Source organism: Vulpes vulpes, chromosome 5 (genome assembly GCF_048418805.1).
Source record: "Vulpes vulpes isolate BD-2025 chromosome 5, VulVul3, whole genome shotgun sequence".
Lineage (NCBI taxonomy): Eukaryota > Metazoa > Chordata > Mammalia > Carnivora > Canidae > Vulpes > Vulpes vulpes.
The window spans coordinates 18575690-18596466 of NC_132784.1; the positions used below are offsets into that span (position 1 = coordinate 18575690).

General features: G+C 38.0%; 1 protein-coding gene across 3 annotated transcripts in view; it reads left to right on the forward strand.

Annotated features, from left to right (window-relative positions):
* UBXN4 (UBX domain protein 4) overlaps window positions 1–20777 on the forward strand; it is a 43048-nt gene that overhangs the window by 10807 nt on the left and 11464 nt on the right. For all 3 annotated transcript variants that reach the window (XM_026015568.2, XM_026015569.2, XM_072757636.1), the window contains exons 4-9: window positions 36–154; window positions 756–930; window positions 11743–11836; window positions 16101–16155; window positions 16862–17026; window positions 19293–19420. In XM_026015568.2, coding sequence (XP_025871353.1) covers window positions 36–154; window positions 756–930; window positions 11743–11836; window positions 16101–16155; window positions 16862–17026; window positions 19293–19420 — 736 coding nt within the window. The remainder of the gene's footprint in view (window positions 1–35; window positions 155–755; window positions 931–11742; window positions 11837–16100; window positions 16156–16861; window positions 17027–19292; window positions 19421–20777) is intronic.

Here is a 20777-nt window from a genome sequence, read left to right on the forward strand (position 1 = left end):
TTTCATGAATCGTTAGACTTAATTAAGTTGTACAGATCCCGTAGTATGTGTTCCATCCAGTTTCTTTATTGGAGACAGTGGAATTCCCTTGGAAGTGATAGCAGGAAGTATTTCTGCAGATGAACTTGTTACCAGAATTCACAAAGTCCGGCAGGTAAGAAGGAACAGAATTTCTTTGTTATAAATGTGGGAAAATGATATGTCAGAAACTTGACATTGGAATATTTTTGGAGCTACTTTGTATAATCAGAAACCTGTCATGCCATTTAACTTAAAAGGTGGCAAGTACTGTCTTCCTGGGTTGGTTTGGAAAATAGCGTTGTGAAGTTATAAGTACCTGAACCTAATGAGTGACTTTTTACTCTCCATCTCTCCTCCCTCACTCAACTGTTAATACACATCACTGTTACTTTGTTGCAAGAGAGAGATTGCATATTAAAAGTTCCAAACTGTATTGCTTGACACATTTTGAGGAACTTAATTTCTCATTAGCATCCTCTTTGGGCAAATGGCTAAGATAGCTTGAAACTCTTTTTCCTTGAATTCTAATTTGAAGAGAGTGCTTTTTTTTATGCTCTTGTCACATCGTAGTTGAGTTCCACGGTGTGATTATGCCATGTTTAGGATCATCTACTTAGAAAGTTTGATACTTTTCCCTCCTACAGAGACAGTTGACTTACTTACAGTTTGGCCTCATCTGCCTGAAGGTTTAGAGGCTTACCTGTTCATTAAATTCCAGTGTGTTTTCTCCCTAGATGCACTCATTAAAAGGTGAAACATCGGTGGCAAATGGCAGCCAGTTAGAAAGTTCAGTCTCTACTCCACCCACTTCATGTGAACCTAACAACACTTCTGAAAACTCTCAGTCCAGAAATGTGGGGCTTTGTGAGACACCACCCACTTCTGAAACAAAGTCAGATTCTGCAACAGGTAATTTTTAGTGAACCCTTTTGGATACAGATAGAAGTACTCCTTCACTTTGTTTTAAAGGCCAGGGATTAATATCCTTAAAAATAAAAATACTGTGTTTCTCCTCTGTCACATTAATTTAACTTAAAATTTAAGGGTTGCCTTAAATACAGGTGTTGGTCATATAGTGGCAGAAAAGGATAAAGTCAGTGAATATGCCTTTCAAATCCAAATAGGCAACAGTCCCGAATAGTTGATGTGTAATTTCTTTTTACTGTGCTGTAGCTCAGGAACTGTCATTATGACACTTAGTAATTTTATAATTATCTTTTCAGCCAAAGGATTTTGAAAGGTTCACATGAACTAATGTATTTGGAATTGTTTTTATAACCTATAAGATACTATACACATTTAAAAAATAGTATTTGCAAAAAGAAATAGTATTTGCATTTTTAGATATTAGAATTAAAAGGTAATTGTACAACAGAGCTTGTAAAATCAGAGATGTGAATGCAGAAGGGTTAATAGAAAAAGACAAAAGAAAAGTTATACTGTATGTTAGGGATTGTATTCAGAGTTGCTTGGTGTGATACGTCTTTGTATTGGGCATCAGAGAGTGAGATAAATGGAGAAATTAGATTAGTATCCTAAAAGATAATCCTACTTTAGCATCCCAGATAGATAATTATCAAGCCTCTATTTAATGACAGGAAACTCATTACGTTGAAAGGAAGCCTATTATCAAAACCCTAGTTTTTAGAAAAATTCTTCTCCATGTTGAGATGAAATTTGATGCCCTATAACTTCTCATTAACTTTAGAGCTATTATGAAGTTACATATAACAGGTTTGAATATTTGAGGAATAGCTTCCAGGTCCCCTCTCAGTAGTTTCATTTTGAGGTTTTACATCTATAGATCAGTCAAATTCTGGATGTGTACACAACTAGGGGATGCTGTAGTCACTGTAGCCCAATTAGCTGTTAAGCAGGATACTTTCACATTTACCTGGATATTTATCATTGCCAAATTCTTGATTCCCTTTTGAGTATGTTTTCCTCTGTTAGCACTTTCTTTCAGCCTGAAATTTTTCCCTTAACGTTTTTTTTTTTTTAAGATTTATTTATTTGAGGGGGGTGTACATGCAAGTGGAGGGAGGGGCAGAATCTTCATGCAGAATCCCTGCTGAGTGAAGAGCCCAGTGCAGGGTTCTGTCTCATGACTCAGGAGAACGTGACCTGAGCTGAAACCAGGCGTCTACATTGACTGAGCCACCTAAGCGCCCCTTGCTTATTAGCATTTTGTTACACAGCTCTTCTGACAAAATACTTCTCTTTGTCTCTGAAAAATAAAAATATCTGTTTTATCTTCATTCTAGAAGGATATTTTTGCTGGATACGAAATCTGGGGTTTCCAGGTTTCTTTTGTCGGGGGGTAGGGACCTTTAAGGATCTTCTGGTGTCCATAGTTTTCTGATGATAAGTTTCTGTCCGTAGCAGTGTTTCCCCGTATATGGAATGTATTGCTTTTCTCTCTGCTTTCAGGATTTTCTCTTTGGTTTTCAGCAATTGACCATAATATGCCTATGCGCTTCTCTTTGTGTTTATTCTGCTTGAGGTTTACTGAACCTCTTAAGTCTGTAAGTATATGACTAGCTAAATTTGAAGAATTTGGAACCATTATTTATTAAAATATTTTTCTCTTTTTCTGTTACCTTGCTGGAAATAATTACATGTATGTTAGGCTTCTTGATATTATCCCACAGATTGACTTTCTTCTTTTTTTTTCTCCTCTTTAGATTGGATAATCTTTTTGATCTATAAACACATTGACCTTTCTTTATCATCTCTCTCTGTTCTAATAAGCCCATTTAGTGAATTGTTATTTTGTTTTTAAGATTTTTATTTCTTAAGTAATCTCTACACCTTTACACCTGGGGTGTAATATTCTCTCCTAACTGAGCCAGCTAGGTGCCCCCAATGAATTTTAATTTTAGATAAAATTAGGTAATACATTTATAATAAATATATTTAACTTTTAGTTATATATAACTTTTTTAAGTTAACCATTTTTTTAATAGACTTTTAAATTTTATTTTTATTTTTTTAGAGAGGGAGAACTTGTGCAAGTAGGGGAGGGAATGAGAGAGAGAATCTTAAGCAGTCTCCATACCCAACATGGAGCCCATGTGGGGCTTGATCTCATGACCCTGAGATCATGACCTGAGCCAAAATCAGGAGTGAGACTAAGTGACCCAGTACGGTTGTTTTAGGGCAGTTCTAGGTTCACAACAAAATTAAGAGGAAGGTACAGATTTCCTATTTTCTTCCTGCCCCACTATCTACATCCCCCACCAAAGTGGTACATTTATTATAATGAATCCATATTTGACACATCAAGCAGAGTTCATAGATTACATTAGAGTTTTCTCTTGGTATTGTACATTCTATGAGTTTAGACAAATGTATAATGACATGAATCATCGAAATAGTATCAGTACAGCACAAAATATTTTCACTGCCCTAAATGTCGTTCTCTGTGCTCTGCCTGTTCATTCTCACTGATCTTTTTACAATCTCCATAGTTTTGCCTTTCTCAGAATGTCATATAGTAGTCTTTTCAGATTGGCTTCTTCCACTTAGTAATAGGCATTTAAGCTATCTTCCCTGTCCATCCTTATCTTGTTCCTGACCTCAGTTTTTTCCCTATTGAGGGTGATGTTAGCTGTGGATTTTGTATGGCATTCATTATGTTGAGGTATTTTCTCTCCAGACCTACTTTGTGGAGGATTTTTGTCATAAATGGATGTTGTGCTTTGTCACATGCTTTCCCTGTCTATTGAAATGATCATGTGGTTCTTATCCTTTTTCTTATTGATGTGGTATATCATGTTGATTCATATATGAATATTGAGCCACACTTGGAACCCATGAATAAATCCCATTTGTTTGTGGTGATTGATTTTTTTTTTTTTTAAAGTAAACTCTACCCAGTATGTGGAACTTAAGCTAGACCCCGATATAAGAGTCACATGCTCTACCAGCTGAGCCAGCCAGGCACACCATGGTGAATGATTTTTTTTTTTTTTTAATGTATTGTTGGATTCAGTTTGCTAGTATTTTGTTGAGGATATTTGTGTATGTGTTCATCAGAGATACTATCCTGTAGTTTCCTTTTTGTGTGTTGTCTGGTTTTGGTATTGGGGTAATGCAAGCCTCATAGAATGATTTTGGAAGTCCCCCCCCCCTCCTTTTTTTTTTTTTTCTAGTTTTTGGAAATATTTGAGAAGAACAGCTACTATAACTTCTCTTTAAATGTTTGATAGATGGGCAGCCCCGGTGGTTCAGTGGTTTAGCGCCGCCTTCAGCCCAGGGCGTGATCTTGGAGACCTGGATCGAATCCCACGTTGGGCTCCCTGCATGGAGCCGCCTTCTCCCTCTGCCTGTGTCTCTGCCTCTCTCTCTCTGTGTGTCTCTCATGAATGAATAAATAAAATCTTTAAAAATGAATGAATGAATGTTTGATAGAATTTGTCTGTTGAGCCATCTGGTCCTAGACTTTTGTTTCTTGGGAGTGTTTTGTTTACTGATTCAATTTCTTTGTTGGTAATTGGTCTGTTCAAATTTTCTGTTCTTGGGATCCCTGGGTGGCGCGGCGGTTTCGCGCCTGCCTTTGGCCCAGGGTGCGATCCTGGAGACCCGGGATCAAATCCCACGTTGGGCTCCCGCTGCATGGAGCCTGCTTCTCCCTCTGCCTATGTCTCTCTCTCTCTCTCTCTCTCTCTCTCTCTCTCTCTCTGTGTGTGTGTGTGTGTGACTATCATAAATAAATAAAAAATATAAAAAAATTAAAAAAAAATTTCTGTTCTTGTTTCTGATTTGGTAGTTTATAGGTTTCTAGATGTTTATCCTTTTTTCCTAGGTTGTTCAGTTTGTTTTCATATATTTTATTACAGTATTCTCTTAAAATTGTATTTCTGTGGTGTTTATTTCTCTTCTCTCACTTTGTTAAATCTATTTATTTGAGTTCTTTCTCTTTTTTTTCTTTTTAAGTTTGCCCAGAGGTTAATCAATTTTATTCTTTTCAGAGAACCAGCTCCTGATTTTATTGATCTGCTTTTATTTTTTTTTTTTTTTTTTTTTTAATTTATGATAGTCACACAGAGAGAGAGAGAGGCAGAGACACAGGCAGAGGGAGAAGCAGGCTCCATGCACCGGGAGCCCGATGTGGGATTCGATCCCGGGTCTCCAGGATCGCGCCCTGGGCCAAAGACAGGCGCTAAACCACTGCGCCACCCAGGGATCCCTGATCTGCTTTTAATGTTTTTTAGTTTCTATTTCATTTATTTCTGCTGTACATTATTTCCTTCCTTCTGATTTTAGACTTTGTTGGTTCTTTTTATAGCTCTTTTATGTATAAGGTTAGGTTGTTTGAGATGTTTCTTGCTTCTCCAGTTAGGCCTATATTGCTATAAATTTTCCTTTTAATACTGCTTTTGCTGCATCCTAAAGGTTTTGATCTAGTGTGTTTTCATGTTCATTTGTTTCCATGTACTTTTTATTTCTTCTTTTATTTCCTGATTTGACCATTCATTGTTTAGTAGCATATTATTTGTGGTCTTTCCAGATTTTTTTTTTTAAAGAGTTCCCACTTATTTATCCATGAGAGACCGAGAGAGAGAGAGAGAGAGAGAGAGAGAGAGGCAGAAACACAGGCAGAGGGAGAAGCAGGACCCTCGCAGGAAGCCCAATATGGGACCCAATCCCGGGACCCCAGTATCACGCCCTGAGCCAAAGGTAAATGCTCAGCCCCCGAGCCACCCAGGCGTCCCTTTCCAGATTTTTTCTTAATGGTTGACTTCTTGTCTCATAGTGTTGTGGTCACACAAGATGCATGGTATGACTTAAATGTTTTTTAATTTTTTGAGGCTTGTTTTGTGGCCTAATATATGATCTTCTCTGGAAAATATTTAAAAAGAATGTGTATCCTGCTGCTTTAGGGTGAAATATTGTTGACATATCTGTTAATCCATTTGGTTCATTGGGGTGTATGTGCCCCCTTTTAATGACTGTTTTTGTATTATTTGGATAAACATCTAGTAGTACAGTTGCTGGGTAGTAGGATAGTTCTGTTTTTGACTTTGCGAGGAACCTCCATATCAACACTGTCCAAATTCCCAAAATAATGGAAAGAGCCCAAATGTCCATCGATGGATGAATAGATAAAAAAGAAATGGGAGCAACCCAGGTGGCTCAGTGGTTTAGCGCCGCCTTCAGCCCAGGGCCTGATCCTGTAGACCCGGGATCCAGTCCCACTTCGGTCCCTGCATGGAGCCTGCTTCTCCCTCTGCCTGTGTCTCTGTCTCCCTCCCTCTCTATCTCTCTCTCTGTGTCTCTCATGAGTAAATTAAAAAAATTTTTTAAAAATGATGCGGTATGTACGTACACATACTGGAATATTACTCAGCTGTCAGAAAGAATGAAATCTTGCCATTTGCAAAAACATGGATGGAACAAGGGTTGCTAGAGGGTAGGTGAGGGGGGAAATAGGTTAAATGGATGATGGGCATTAAGAGGACACTTTTTGTAATAAGCACTGGGTATTATACCAGGTGATGAATCACTAAATTCTACCCCTGAAACTTAACACTATACCATGTTAACTAACTTGAATTTAAATCTTCAAGATGAAAAAAATCCATCTGATTCAGTGTGTTATTCAAAGCCATTGTTTCCTTACAGATGTTCTGTTTAAATGGTCTGTCCATTGATACAAGTGTGAAGTTCAAGTCCCCTATGATTATTGTATTATTGATTACTTCCTTTATGTTTGTTATTAACTTTTTTATGTTTATGGGTGTTTCCATGTTGGGTACATAAATATTTACAATTACTATATTTTCTTGTTGGGTCATTCCTTTTATTATTATATAGTGTCCTTCTTTGTGTTGTTACAGTCTGTATTTTAAAGTCTATTTTGTCTGATGTAAGTATTGCTACTTTAGCTTTCTTTTGACATCCATTTGTGTGATAAATGTTTCTTCATCCCCTCGCTTTCAGTGTGGGTATAGTTAGGTCTAAATTGAGTCTCTTGTAGGCAGTATATAGATAGGTCTTTTTTTTTTTTTTAAGATTTTATTTATTTATTCATGAGAGACAGAGAGACAGGTAGAGACAGACAGAGGAAGAAGCAGGCTTCACACAAGGAGCCTGATGGTGGGACTTGATCCCAGGATTCCAGGGTCACACCCTGAGCTGAAAGCATACGCTCAACCTCTGAGACACCCCAGTGTCCCAAGATGGGTCTTTTTTTTAATCCATTGTCACTCTGTGTCTTTTGATTGGGGTTTTAGTCCATTTACATTCAAAGTAATTATTGATAGACATTTTTTTTTTTGCCATTTTATTACTTGTTTTGTGGTTGATTCTTGAAGATTTTCTCTGATCCTTTATTTCATGGTTTGCTGATTTTCTTCAGGGATATATATAGGATTTCTTCGTTTTTATTTTTTACATATTTATCAGTGGTTTTTGGTTGGTGTTTTTTTTTTTTTTGTTGTTGTTGTTTTTTTTTTTTAAGATTTTTACTATTCATGAGAGACACAGAGAGAGAGAGAGAGAGGCAGAGACACAGACAGAGGGAGAAGCAGGCTCCATGCAGGGAGCCTGACGTGGGACTTGATCCCAGGTCTCCAGGATCACGCCCTGGACTGAAGGCGGCACTAAACCACTGAGCCACCCAGGCTGCCCTGGTTGGTGGTTTCCATTAGATTGTATGTAACATTTTGTGTATATAGTAGTCTGTATTAAGTTGATGGTGATTAAGTTTGAACCAGTTTTACTCTCCATGTTTTAGATATATGGTGTCATATATTTTACATCATTTTTTGTGTGTGAGTTCCTTGACTGATTTTTTTTAAGTAAATACTCATTTTCACTGTTTTTTGTTTCCTGCCTTCATATTGTCATTTTTAGTCTAAGTTCTTTCTACTTAAAGTCCCCTTAAATATTTCTTGCAGGGCTGATATAGTTACGAGCTCCTTTAATTTTTGTTTGTCTGAGACACCCTTTATCTCTCCTTCTATTTTAAATGATAGCCTTGCTGGATAGAGTATTCCTGGCTTCAGGTGTTTCCCATTCAGCACTTTCACTATGTCATATCACTCCTTTCTGACTTGCAAAGTTTCTGGTGAAAAATCCACTGATTGCCAAATAGTGTTTCCTTGTATGTAACTGTCTTTTTTTTGTCTTTCTGCTTAATATTTTTTCTTTTTTCTTTTTCTTTTTTTTTTTTTTTTTTTTTAAGATTTTATTTTTTGGACAGCCCTGGTGGCTCAGCAGTTTAGTGCCACCTTAGGCCAGAGCCTGATCCTGGACACCAGGGATCGAGTCCCGTGTCAGGCTCCCTGCATAAGCCTGCTTCTCCCTCGGCCTGGGTCTCTGCCTCCCTCTCTCCCTCCCTCTCTCTCTGTCTCTGTTTCTCATGAATAAATAAAATATTTTTTAAAAAATTTATTTTTGAGTAATCTCTACTCCCAATGTGGGGCTCAAACCAACAACCCTGAGATCAGAAGTCACACACTCCAATGATTGAGCCAGCCAGACATCCCTTAATATTTTTTGTTACTATACTTTGCCATTTTAATTGCAATATGTCTGGTGTGGATCTGCTTTTATTGATTTTGTTGAGGGTTCTCTATGTGTCCTAGATCTGGATATCTGTTTCCTTCCTCAGATTTGGGGACTTTTCAGCTATTATTTCTTCACGTAAATTCTTTGCCCTCTGTTCTCTCCTTCTGGGACCCCTGTGATACAAAGGTTATGTTTGATGTCGTCCCTGAGTTCCTAAGTCTGTTCTTGCTTTGCATAATTCTTTTTTCTTGCTTTTGTTCAATTTCATTACTTTCCATTACTCTTGTCTCCTAGGTCATTAATTCATTCCTCTGCTTCTTCCAGCGTGCTATTCATTCCATCAAGTGTGTTTCTCATTTTGTTTATTGAGCCATTTATCTCTGCTATGTTATTTCTTTTTTTTTTTTTAATTATTTATTTTTGATAGTCATACAGAGAGAGAGAGAGAGGCAGAGACACAGGCAGAGGGAGAAGCAGGCTCCATGCACCGGGAGCCCGACGTGGGATTCGATCCCGGGTCTCCAGGATCGCACCCTGGGCCAAAGGCAGGCACCAAACCGCTGCGCCACCCAGGGATCCCTCTGCTATGTTATTTCTTATCTCTGTGTTAATGGTCAGTGATGTCTTCTTTTCTCAAGTCCAATGAGTATTCTTAATGATCATTGCTTTAAATTCTCCATTAGGCATGTTTCTTATATCTATTTTGCTTAGATCTCCAGCTGTGGCCTTGTCCTGTTCTTTCATTTGGGACACATTCCTCTGTCTTCGCATTTTGTCTAAGTCTCTGTGCCTGTTTTTGTGTGTTAGGAAAGTATGCTACATCTATTTTTGAGGGTAATGGTTTATTTATTTATTTTTGTTTTGTTTTGTTTTTTTTTTGAGGGTAATGGTTTAATGAAGAAGAGGTCCTGTAGTGCCCTGCAGTGGAGTGTATCCAGTGTGTGCTTTGTGCACTCTGCTGTTGTATCCTGGCTGTGTTATGCATCAGGCCACTTGTCTGCAGATGCTGTTTTTGTCTCTTTGTTTGTTGTGGACAGAGTTTGGTCCCTGGCCTGAAAGTGGCAAATTTTAACTAGGTGTGCCCTGGTCTGCTTATGAAATGCACCCTGTCACCACTGGTGCCAGAATTGAGGCCTCACTATATTCCCGAGTTGGGAGATATGCTGTGAGCAGGGATTTAAGCTGGTCTTTTGGGGGAGGGGGCTAACCATGCTGAGACTGAGGCAAACATGACTGGGAAGGGTAGTTTTTCCAGAGCATGAGGGACGCAGGACTTGTAAGCAGGTTAGGTAGCAAGTGTGGGTTCTTTGGTTACTTCCTGCTTGTGGCTTCTATGCAGAAGGGTGAGAGAGGGAAATGGCACAGGCCAGTTTTTTGTTTCTGGAGAGGTCTCCCTCTCAGTGCTGCTTTTCTGGGACAGGATCTGAGATAAGCAACAGAACTCCCTACTGTGTGCCCCAGGCACTCTCCAGATCACTATTTCCATGCTGCATGTCTTTGGGCTGTTTGCCTTGCTTTTTCTCCCAGGGCAGCTCCAGAGTCCTCTGAGCTCTCAAAGCCAGGCACACTGAACTTTAAAACTCCAGGCTTTGAGCCCCACTAGTTTGAAGAACTCATGACACTTGGGCCCCCCCTTGCTTTCCAAGGCATTTGCTTTGAGAATTCATCTTCCCCCAGCTGTCCCTTGTCTTGTTTCTTGCCCTTCTCCATAACCACAGTCCTGTCCCCCACCTCAACATCCATCATTTGTTTCTCTTCTAAACTGTATCTCTGCATTTCTTCTTTGATGTGGCTTTTCTACCTTTAGTTGTGGAGTTTGTTCTGCCAATCTTCAGGTGGATTTCTGGTGTATTTAGGATGATTTGAAAGTTACCTATTTGTATTTGTGGGATGAGGCAGTCTAGGGTCCCCCTACTTCACTGCCATCTTCCCCTCCACCTGGATTTTGCTGCATTCTTATGGTATTATGTAAATATTCCTCAGGACACCTGGGTGGCTCAATGGTTGAGCATCTGCCTTCAGCTCAGGGTATGATCCCGGGATCCAGGATTGAGTCCTGCCATTGGGCTCCTTGCAGGGAGCCTGCTTCTCCCTTTGTCTGTGTCTGCCTGCTTCTCCCTCTGTCTGTGTCTCTCATGAATAAATAAAATCTTTTTTAAAAATACATATAATGCGCCTAAATTACTGAACATCATAGCTTAGTCTAGCCTACTTTAAACATGCTCAGAACACTTATAGTAGCCTATAGTTGGGTGAAATCACCTAACATAAAGCCTATGTTATGATGAAGTGTTGATTCTCCGATGTAATTTATTGACTAATGACTGTATTGAAAGTCAAAACAGAATGGTTGTATGGGTTCAGATTGATCTGAGTATGTTATTTGTTTGTCCTTGTGATTTTGTGGTTGGCTGAGAGCTGCTACTGTCTATTATCACAAGACAGTTCCATAGTACATGTCTGTAGCACAGAAAAAGATCAAAATTGGAAGTATGGTTTCTAGAATGTGTATCACTTCTGTACCATCATAAAGTTGAAAAACTGTAAGGCCAAACCATAGTTAATTTGGGGACCATCTAGTACTAGTGTAGATACAAATAACTTCTCTAAGGAATCACTCTGGTCTGCAGAAGCAAATCACTTGGGGCAGTGTAAGTCTAGAGTAATACCCAGGATCATGTGTGACTGTGGCTACTCTACTGGATGGCATAGATACTGGACAACAGTGCTCTAGAGTGAATACCTATGATCAGTCATGCTTACTCTACTTTTGTTATATTTCCCTCCTGCCAGAATAACACTTCTTCGTGTTTTTCCTTTGACCCTGACTTTGGTGGCTCTCAACAGGGTAACTGCCTCGTTTTGCACTTATTTACTGTTGTGTCCAGATCGAAATGCCAGAATTAGTAATTGCTTCTCTCTTTCTTTCTCTCTCCCTCCCCCTGCCACTCGTTCTCTTCCCCTTTTTCCCCCCTCTCCCTCTCATTGTGGGGCTCAAACTCTCAACCCTGAGATCAAGAGTTGCCTGCTGTAGCAACTGAGCCTACCAAGTTCCCCAGTAATAACTCATTTCTTACCTTCATTTTTAGGAAACAATTGTAATGTTTAAGAAGATTAACAAATATTAACACAAAACATTTATACCTTTTAAAAACCAGCATTAAATACATTACTCTTTTCATTTCTTTTTATTAAATAATTAAGGAGGAGAAAGTTCAGGCCATGCCAATCTGTCTCAGGAGCCTGGTGGATGTTCAAATCAGAGACCTACAGAGGACCTCACTGTCAGAGTGGAAAGGTTTGCTCTCATTTTTGCAAATAGTATTTTTAAGAGAGTGGTTTTCAGTTATTTCATTAATTTGAGTAAAAGTTATTTGAATAAAACTTCATGCAAATGAACTTGTTTATATACATAAAGACTATATTCTACAAGAAAGTTGGATATCTCTGAAGTCATCAGTCAGCCTTAAGTCTGTTCACCCTCCTAAGAATCTCTTTCACTGGTTTTTGGTACGTGTGTTTCTGTCATTTCTACTTTAAACCCTCTATGCCATAGAATAGTAAGTTCCAGATGTGAAGAACTTGAACTACTTTTATGACTGTACTGAGCCTTGGTTTTGCATAAGTGGGTATCTATTAAATGTCATGTTATTAGTTCTAATAATCAGACACAGATTTCTGACTTTTTGTGGTTTGTAGTTTAGTATTTTTAATAATACAGAAACTACCAAATTAAAGTTCTGTATATTATGATTCTTAAGTTATATGAATTAATGGTAAAGGATAAAGTAGGAATATTTTCTTAATCCTGACCTGAAACCCCCTAGTGTTATATGAAAGTTAAGAAAATTCCTTAGACTTGCCAGTTTTTTATTCATACAGATTGCTATGGGGAAACAAGTTTCAAAATGATTACTGACATTGGCTATTTGGGTTCCCTCATGACTAAGAATCAGCTTTGTTTCAGCAAAACCTAGATTCTGATGGTTCATTGTAGGAGTCCGGGCAGGGCCAGGATCTTAAGCTGAGAAGGATGGATCTGCTCACAGTGGTGAGAAGTGGTAGAAGGCTCAGAACTTCGAACAGCAGCAGGGAACCAAAGTTCCCAGTGGCTCATCCTCTTTGTTTCATTCTGTTTTGCCAACACCAAGTCCACCAATAGGCATCTTTATTTGTACCACCTTGGGGTGAAGTGACAATAAAAGATCAGAAAAGGATTTAGAGAGCTGGGAATGAGAAGACACACTGCAAGTAGCCCTTTATTGTAGGGTGTGCTTATGTGCTCTTGAAAGAGGAGTTTGTGTTGTTTCATAATAGCCTCCATTTTTAGGTAAGAGAGTGTCTGCCCATGTCTGCCTGCATGACATGTCTATAAACAGAATATAATATACCATCTTTAATTAAAGGATAGTTATATGTATATATATATTGATGTATATAGTATGAAAGACAGTTTAAGACATAGAACAAAATGTTTCTATGAAAGGAAAGTTAGGCATTTTTTCTTTGCTTTGTTCTGAGTTGCCAAACTATCTTCATTGAGCATTATTAAGTATTTTATAATTAGTAAATCAGAACAAAGTGGATCTACAAGTTGTTTAAGATCCTTAAACTGAAAAAACTTCAAAGCACTCTTGAAGATACATACATGTATATATTTTTTAAACCATATACTGTTAGAACCTGTTACATGAAATGTATGTGGATTAGGGCCTTTTAAAAAAGGATGCTAGTGTTGAAGTTGGATGAAATGTTGGCATACATACTAATGAAACACTTTTCATTGGGAAGTAACTGTTATCTGGTTAAACAACTTCTGAAAAATCCAGATCATATAGTTAAAATCATAAAAGCATTACAAATTGTTGCTGAGATTAATTTATCAAACTCAACTAACCAATAAAGCCTAGGTCCTAATACAGATTAATTCATACTCTGTGGTTCTGTATTTTATTCATCTGAGTTGTACTTAATTAAGATTTTATTTATTTTATGGAATCAGATTCCTTGACATTGAAACTAAAAATAATAACCTGTATAATATTCCTGTCCCAAATGACCTCTTAGCTCATCATTTATACCCTTCAGATGACCTTCATCTGCACTATCCTTTTTCATAGACTCTAGTGTTTATGCCTTTGACTCACCCATCCTCTGCAGGTTATTTGACTCTGAAACCCTAATGTAACTGCTAGTTTCCCTGTCTCACAGAACTGAGCTACAGTGGTTTTTCATAGCCCAAATAAATTTGACACATCAAATGGCGTAATCTGCTATTTATAGGATTTTGTCATACTAACCTCTGTAAAGCAAAATTTATGTATTTTTTTCTAACTGTGATGATATTTTAAAATTTCTGTGCTACAGATTAAAAACTCAGCCTTAAAATTTGGCAGGTTGGATTATTAAATAAAGGATTCTTATCTTCCTCTCAAGCTGTAACATCTGTTTCCAGAGACAAAGTTTATGGAAATTAAGTACTTTCCACTACATCTTGGAGGTTTTTTTTTTCCTCATCTGGCTTCAAGGAAATGTAGTTTTGTTAGGGGGAAAGGTGACTAAACCTAATTGATGTCAGCTCAGAAACTCATCCTGTCCTATATATTAAGAAAAAAAAAATCTATCTTAAATCGTCTTTTCAAGAAAGTAAACTTGATGTTTTAAGAAACAGATTGATGATTTGTAATTTTGAGATCTCCATTTTTCTTCCTAATAGTAATTAAAATATACACAATGTTTTGTTTTCAAAGCCAAAAATGTGGAATTAGAATCTTTTTTTTTTTTTTTTTAAGTATGTCCAATGTGGGATTGAACTCAAAACCCTGAGATCATACCAACTAATCCAGCCAGGTGCCCCTGAAATTTGAATCTTTTAGCGACTCACATGAAAAGATACATCTTTTACTTAAATTTTGCTTATGTTTTTATGTCATATTTAAAAAGTGGCAGAGGGATCCCTGGGTGGCGCAGCGGTTTGGCGCCTGCCTTTGGCCCAGGGCGCGATCCTGGAGACCCGGGATCGAATCCCACATCGGGCTCCCGGTGCATGGAGCCTGCTTCTCCCTCCGCCTGTGTCTCTGCCTCTCTCTCTCTCTCTGTGACTATCATAAAAAAAAAAAAAAAAAAAAAAAGTGGCAGAATTCTCTGGGAAAGATAATATATGCAATCATTTAATTGTACCATCATTTCCAACCTAATTTGGGAAAGGTTTCAAACGTCAAAAAGTTGAAGGAATAGTATAGTGACCCTTTTTTTTTTTCCCAATTTATTTGAAAGTTGCAGACATCATTTTATTTTACTCTAAATACTTCAGTGTATATCTTCTAAGAATAAAAACTTTGGCTGAGGTTTTTTTGGGTCTGAGCAGGGGCTACAGTCTAGGAAGGGGCCTGGGAGTCTGTACCTACTAATTCATGCCCTACCCTATGGCTCAGACCAATGAAAACCATATAATAGTTGATTCCCAAATGTGGGAGTGATGAAACAAATGAAAACAATTCAAAGATCCATCAACAGAATGAATTGGTCAAATAACAGAATATTATGCAGCAGCATTCATTTGGGAAGCTATGGTGAATAGGGCTGCTATATGAACATTCTTATACATATATCTTGATGGATGTATCTTTTAGGTGTATTTGCAGGAGCAGAAAAGGGCTATATATACTTGCCAGTTATCCAGAGTGGTACCAATTTATCACTCTGCTCAGCAGGAAGACATTTTGTGGATCCTTTTTTCCCCCTGTGTTACAGTTCATATCTCTTATTCTTTTTTGATGCACATATGGCTGTAGATTTGCTAGTGACATCCTCTTCATTCTTTGATGTATGTCCCCATCATTCTTTGAGCACTCCCTTGATTTCTGGCTCATACTGTTTGACTAAGTTTAGTAGATACTTACACCAGTGTAACTGAAATTCCTCTGAGATAGTACCTTTAATGATTAAAAATTGAGGTAATTTACATATCACAAAATTGGATTTTAATGTATGCACTAGGTTGTACAGCCATTAATTACTACTGTCTCCTTTCATAATTGTTAGTTTTTAATTGATGACCTTACAGTTGGGAATTAGTTTTGGTATTATCAGTTTTTATAAATGTTTGGTATAATCAGTTTTTATAAATGCTAACCTTCAGTTTCTTTGCTTTTACTTTTAACAACTTGTGCTATGTTGCTGTTTACCTCTGTGTAAGGGGGAAAGCATTTGTACCTCATTAAATTATGTACTTATTGAAGATGGATATGTATATTTTTAAATCAATATCAGATATATTGGTAGGGGGAAGGAGAACTAATGGTTAAGTAGGAGGTGGAACTAGGCTTCTTATAGGCTCCCACTCAGATTATGGGTTTCTCTTGGGGCCAGCAGCCAGGCAGATGAGTTGTTGCTTTGCTTTAAGGAGCTTTTTTTGTTTATTACTTTGTTTCCCAGTTGTTTCAGCAAAAGGAATCTCCCAGATGTTTTTTATTTTATTTTTATAAATATAAATAATAAGTATTATTTATTATTATTTTAATAAGCTGTATCTCCATTAATGTACTACTTTTTACATACAGACTCACTAAAAAACTCGAGGAAAGGAGAGAAGAGAAAAGGAAAGAGGAGGAACAGGTAAAATTTATGTGTATCATCATTTTACTCTTCCATTAAGTGAGGGAATGTTTGACTCCCTACTCAATTTGGCAGACCTAGGATGGATGGCTTCCTGTTTTCAGTTGACTGTTGCAGCACAGTGAAGGGAAGTACTTGGCTTCCGTAGTAGGACCATTTTTCTGTTTTATTGAAAATTGCTAGGAATAAGTTGGCCCATCTTTTTCCCTCTACAGTAAGTCTTTTACAGTAAGAAGAAAGGGAATTGAATTAAAATTGTATGAATTTGATGCAGATGAAATTCTTAAGTGCCTTTTTTATGCAAAATAAATTTGTAGATTTTGCTGAATTTTTCCTCTGATGTTTCCACATTCTGGTGCACCATTTATGAGGTTCGAATATCAGAAAGTTATCAGTTCTTTATGCTAAAGAAATGACTGCTTTGTGTCCTTAGAGGGTAACATTTACTTTACAAACTGAAGACCTGTATTTCTTTTTTCAAATTACATCATAACCTTAATAGAAACACTAGCTAAGAATTTTTTAAGTTGACAGATGTTCGACCATTAACCCATGCTGTTATAAATTCTTCTAGACCCTTACATTTTATGAAGTTAATTCCTTTTAGCTGTGCCCCACAACCAGCTTTCCCTGCATATAAAATAATTTCTAAGGCAGATTAATAAGTTGTCTTTGAGCTCATAAGACTTACTTTTTCTTAATTTAGAGAGAAATAAAGAAGGAAATTGAGAGGAGAAAAACTGGGAAGGAAATGTTGGATTATAAAAGAAAACAAGAAGAAGAATTAACAAAAAGAATGTTAGAGGAAAGAAACAGAGAAAAGGCAGAAGATAGAGCTGCTCGAGAGCGTATAAAACAACAGATTGCATTGGTGAGTAATAAGTTTATTTTTAATGCTTGACTCTAGTGCAGTTGTTTTTCTACACTCAGTGATTTTTTGGTTTACTACTAGGCCATGCCCACAAAAATAGTAAATTTTTAGTGACTTATATAGTACCAATTTTCAGCTTCCTTTTAGTAGAAATTGTATATTAAAATACAGTTAAGGAGCACCCAGATGGCTCAGTAAGTTAAGCGGACAACTCTTAATTTCAGCTCAGGTCATGATTTCAGGGTTGTGAGATTGAGCCCTCTGTTGGGCTCTGAGCTGGGTGTGGAGCCTGCTTAAGATTCCCTCTCTCAGGGCAGCCCTGGTGGCTCAGTGGTTTCGCACCCCCTTCAGTCCAGGGCATGATCCTGGAGACCCGGGATCGAGTCCCACATCGGGCTCCCTGCATGGAGCCTGCTTCTCCATCTGTGTCTCTGCTCTGCCCCCCCCCCCGCACCCCTCCCCCCCGTCTCTCATGAGTAAATAAATAAAATATTTTTAAAAAAAATTCCCTCTTTCCCACTGCTGCTCCCCCTCTTCCAAAAAAATATAAAATATAATTAAGATTAAAGTTGAGGGGGTGCCTGGGTGGCTTAATCTGTTAAGCGACTGCCTTTGGTCATGATCCCAGGGTCCTGGGATGGAGCCCAGCATCAGGCACCCTGCTCAGTGAGAACTTGCTTCTCCCTTTCCCTCTGCCCCTCCCCTCAACTTGTCCTCTTGCTGTCTCTCTAGTAAATACATGAAATCTTAAAAAAAAAAAATTGGGGGGGGCATGCCTGGGCAGTTCAGCCAATTAAGTGGCGAACTCTTGATTTTGGCTCAGATCATGATCTCAGGCTTGTGAGATCAAGCCATATGTTGGGCTCCATGCTGGACTTAGAGCCTGCTTTTAAGACGCTTTCTCTCCCTCTGCCCCTTACCTCCTCTAAAAATAAATTTATTTATACATATTATATACATACATATTTATTATCTTATATATATACTTATATATATGTTTATATATACACACATGTATATATACACATTAAAAATTGAAATTGGATAAAGAAGTTATGGTGTATATGTACAACAGAATATCATTATTCTGCCATAAAATGAATGAAATCTTGCCATTTACAACAACTTGGGTGGAGGTAGAGAGTATTATGCTAAATGAAATAAGTCAGTCAGAGAAAGACAAATACCATATGATTTCACTTCTATCTGGAGTTTAAGAAACAAAACAAATGAGCAGAGGTTAAAGAGAAACCAAGAAGCAGACTCTTAACTATAGAGAACACAGTGATGGTTACCACAGGGGAGGTGGTGGGGGAATGGGTGAAATTAAGGAGTGCACTTGTCGGATGAACACCAAGTGGTGTATGGAATTGTTGAGTCACTATATTGTACACTTGAAACTAATATAACAATATATGTTAATTATACTGAAATTAAAACAAAAACTTGATAAAAGATTAAAATTGATTTTTTTTCTAAGTAACTTTTCTCTATGTTATGAATTTATCAGTAGTCAAAAGATAGTTTTCAAAAATTCTCTAGGGATGTGAGGATGATCTGGCTGCCACATCTGTCATGCCATTGATTGCCAGGGTTGGTTTGACATGAACTTGCTGGGGAACATGTCCCCTTCTTCTCACTGCTCCATGTGTGTCCCTGCTGAAACTGCACTCCCCTGCTAAAAAGTCTAAACAAGCTCTCAAGGTCCATTTATCAGAGAATGTAGTTAGGCTTTTAAGACTCAAATACATCCAGATGAGGTGCTGCATATGGCACTCTGCATTTCTTTTAAAAAAAAGTAAGGAAAAAAAAGTAAGGAAGTGGTTACATAGCATTCTTCTATTCTTCTGTAGTCACAACTGTTCTTTTTTGGGACATTCAGAACATTAAGACAAATCAAGTTGGAAGTTAGGATGGCTTCACAACTGCTTTTAGAATTAAGCAGTTGTAATACATATGAAAGCCATGTCAACCTTAATGTTCTTCATTTGTTTAGGCAACAAATATTTATTACCTACTGTGTGTTAGACTTTTTTCCAGGCTCTGATGATACAATAGTAACCACAGTCAAGTCCTTGTTTGTAATAAACAACTCTCTAGTCTCTGACAGTTAATAAAACTAAAAAGTAACAGATCCAGAGTAATAAAGTTTACAGGTGGCTTTAAGAATCTCATGTACTTTTATGTTTGTTCCTTGTGTTTAGAAATGTGTGAACAGATCATTCTAGCAATGAAAGATAATTGGTGTCTAATACCTGTTTTAAAGGACCGTGCGGAGAGAGCAGCTCGTTTTGCAAAGACAAAAGAAGAAGTAGAAGCTGCTAAAGCTGCTGCTTTGCAGGCCAAACAGGCAGAAATGGAAGTCAAAAGGGACTCTTCTACAAGAGAAAGAAGGTACTTTATTTCCTGCTAAATTATATGTGTGTACAAGGCCACTGAGAAGAACAGCAGTCGTGAGCTGCTTTTTAACACTGTTGTGTGCTGTGGCTATAAGTAGTTCCAATAGGACGTAATGACCAGTGTGGCAGTTGCCAGTGGTATTTGTCATTGAATGTGAATGTACAGTGTAACAGTACTAAATAAATCACTTCTAAAAGAAAGTTCAAGAAATCAATTTTCAGGGATCCCTGGGTGGCTCAGCGGTTTAGCACCTGCCTTTGGCCCAGGGTGCAGTCCTGGAGTCCCGGGATCAAGTCCCACGTCAGGCTCCTGGCATGGAGCCTGCTTCTCCCTCCTCCTGTGTCTCTGCCTCTCTCTCTCTCTCTTCTCTCTCTATCATAAATAAATAAATCTTTAAAAAAAAGAAATCGGGATCCCTGGGTGGCGCAGCGGATTGGCGCCTGCCTTTGGCCCAGGGCACGATCCTGGAGACCCGGGATCAAATCCCACATCGGGCTCCCGGTGCATGGAGCCTGCTTATCCCTCTGCCTGTGTCTCTGCCTCTCTCTCTCTCTCTCTCTCTCTCTCTCTCTCTCTCTCTGTGTGTGTGTGACTATCATAAATTAAAAAAATAAATAAATAAATAAAAATTAAAAAAAGAAATCAATTTTCAAAAGACAGAAAACACATACATTGAAATGATGTATTAGGATTCTTTAGTTGTGAGAATCTCAGGTCAAATAAGATTAAGCAAAAGAAAGAATCCAGTCCATTGGCTGTGCAGTTGGGATTTCCATTGATGGATTTTGGTTAGACATAGCTAGGTCCAGGGTTTAAAAGATACCATTTTTCCTCCCTCTCTCTCTTTTAATCTCTTGGGCTTTTTTTTTTTTCCTGTTTTAGCTTCATTCTCAGAGACTTTTATGATGAGATCAGGTGAACCCAGGGCCTCTTGGCATCTTTAGGATCTTGAGCCCCCTGATCCCAGAGAGGAAGAACTCTCAAAGCCCATATCATCCACTGAGAATTCTGATTGGCCTTATTTGGCTGATGTGGCTACCTTCAGATCAATCCCTGAATCTGCTTAAATTGGCTCCTGGTTGGAGGAGTTGACATGCCCACTTCTGTGGTGAGGAGGTGGGGAAAATGTTACTGCTAATCATATCAGAATGAATGACAGGTGACAGGGATAAGACAGTTCCAGAAACAAAAATATGTTGTAAAGACAAAAATAGGATTTCCAGTACATCCTAGTTGGATTATGTTTAGTATTTTCTGTACTTCTTTTTTTCTGAAGGTTTTATGTATCTTTTTGAGAGCGAGAGAGTGTGTATGCATGAGCGGGGCTGGTTAGGGGCAAAGGGAGAGGGAG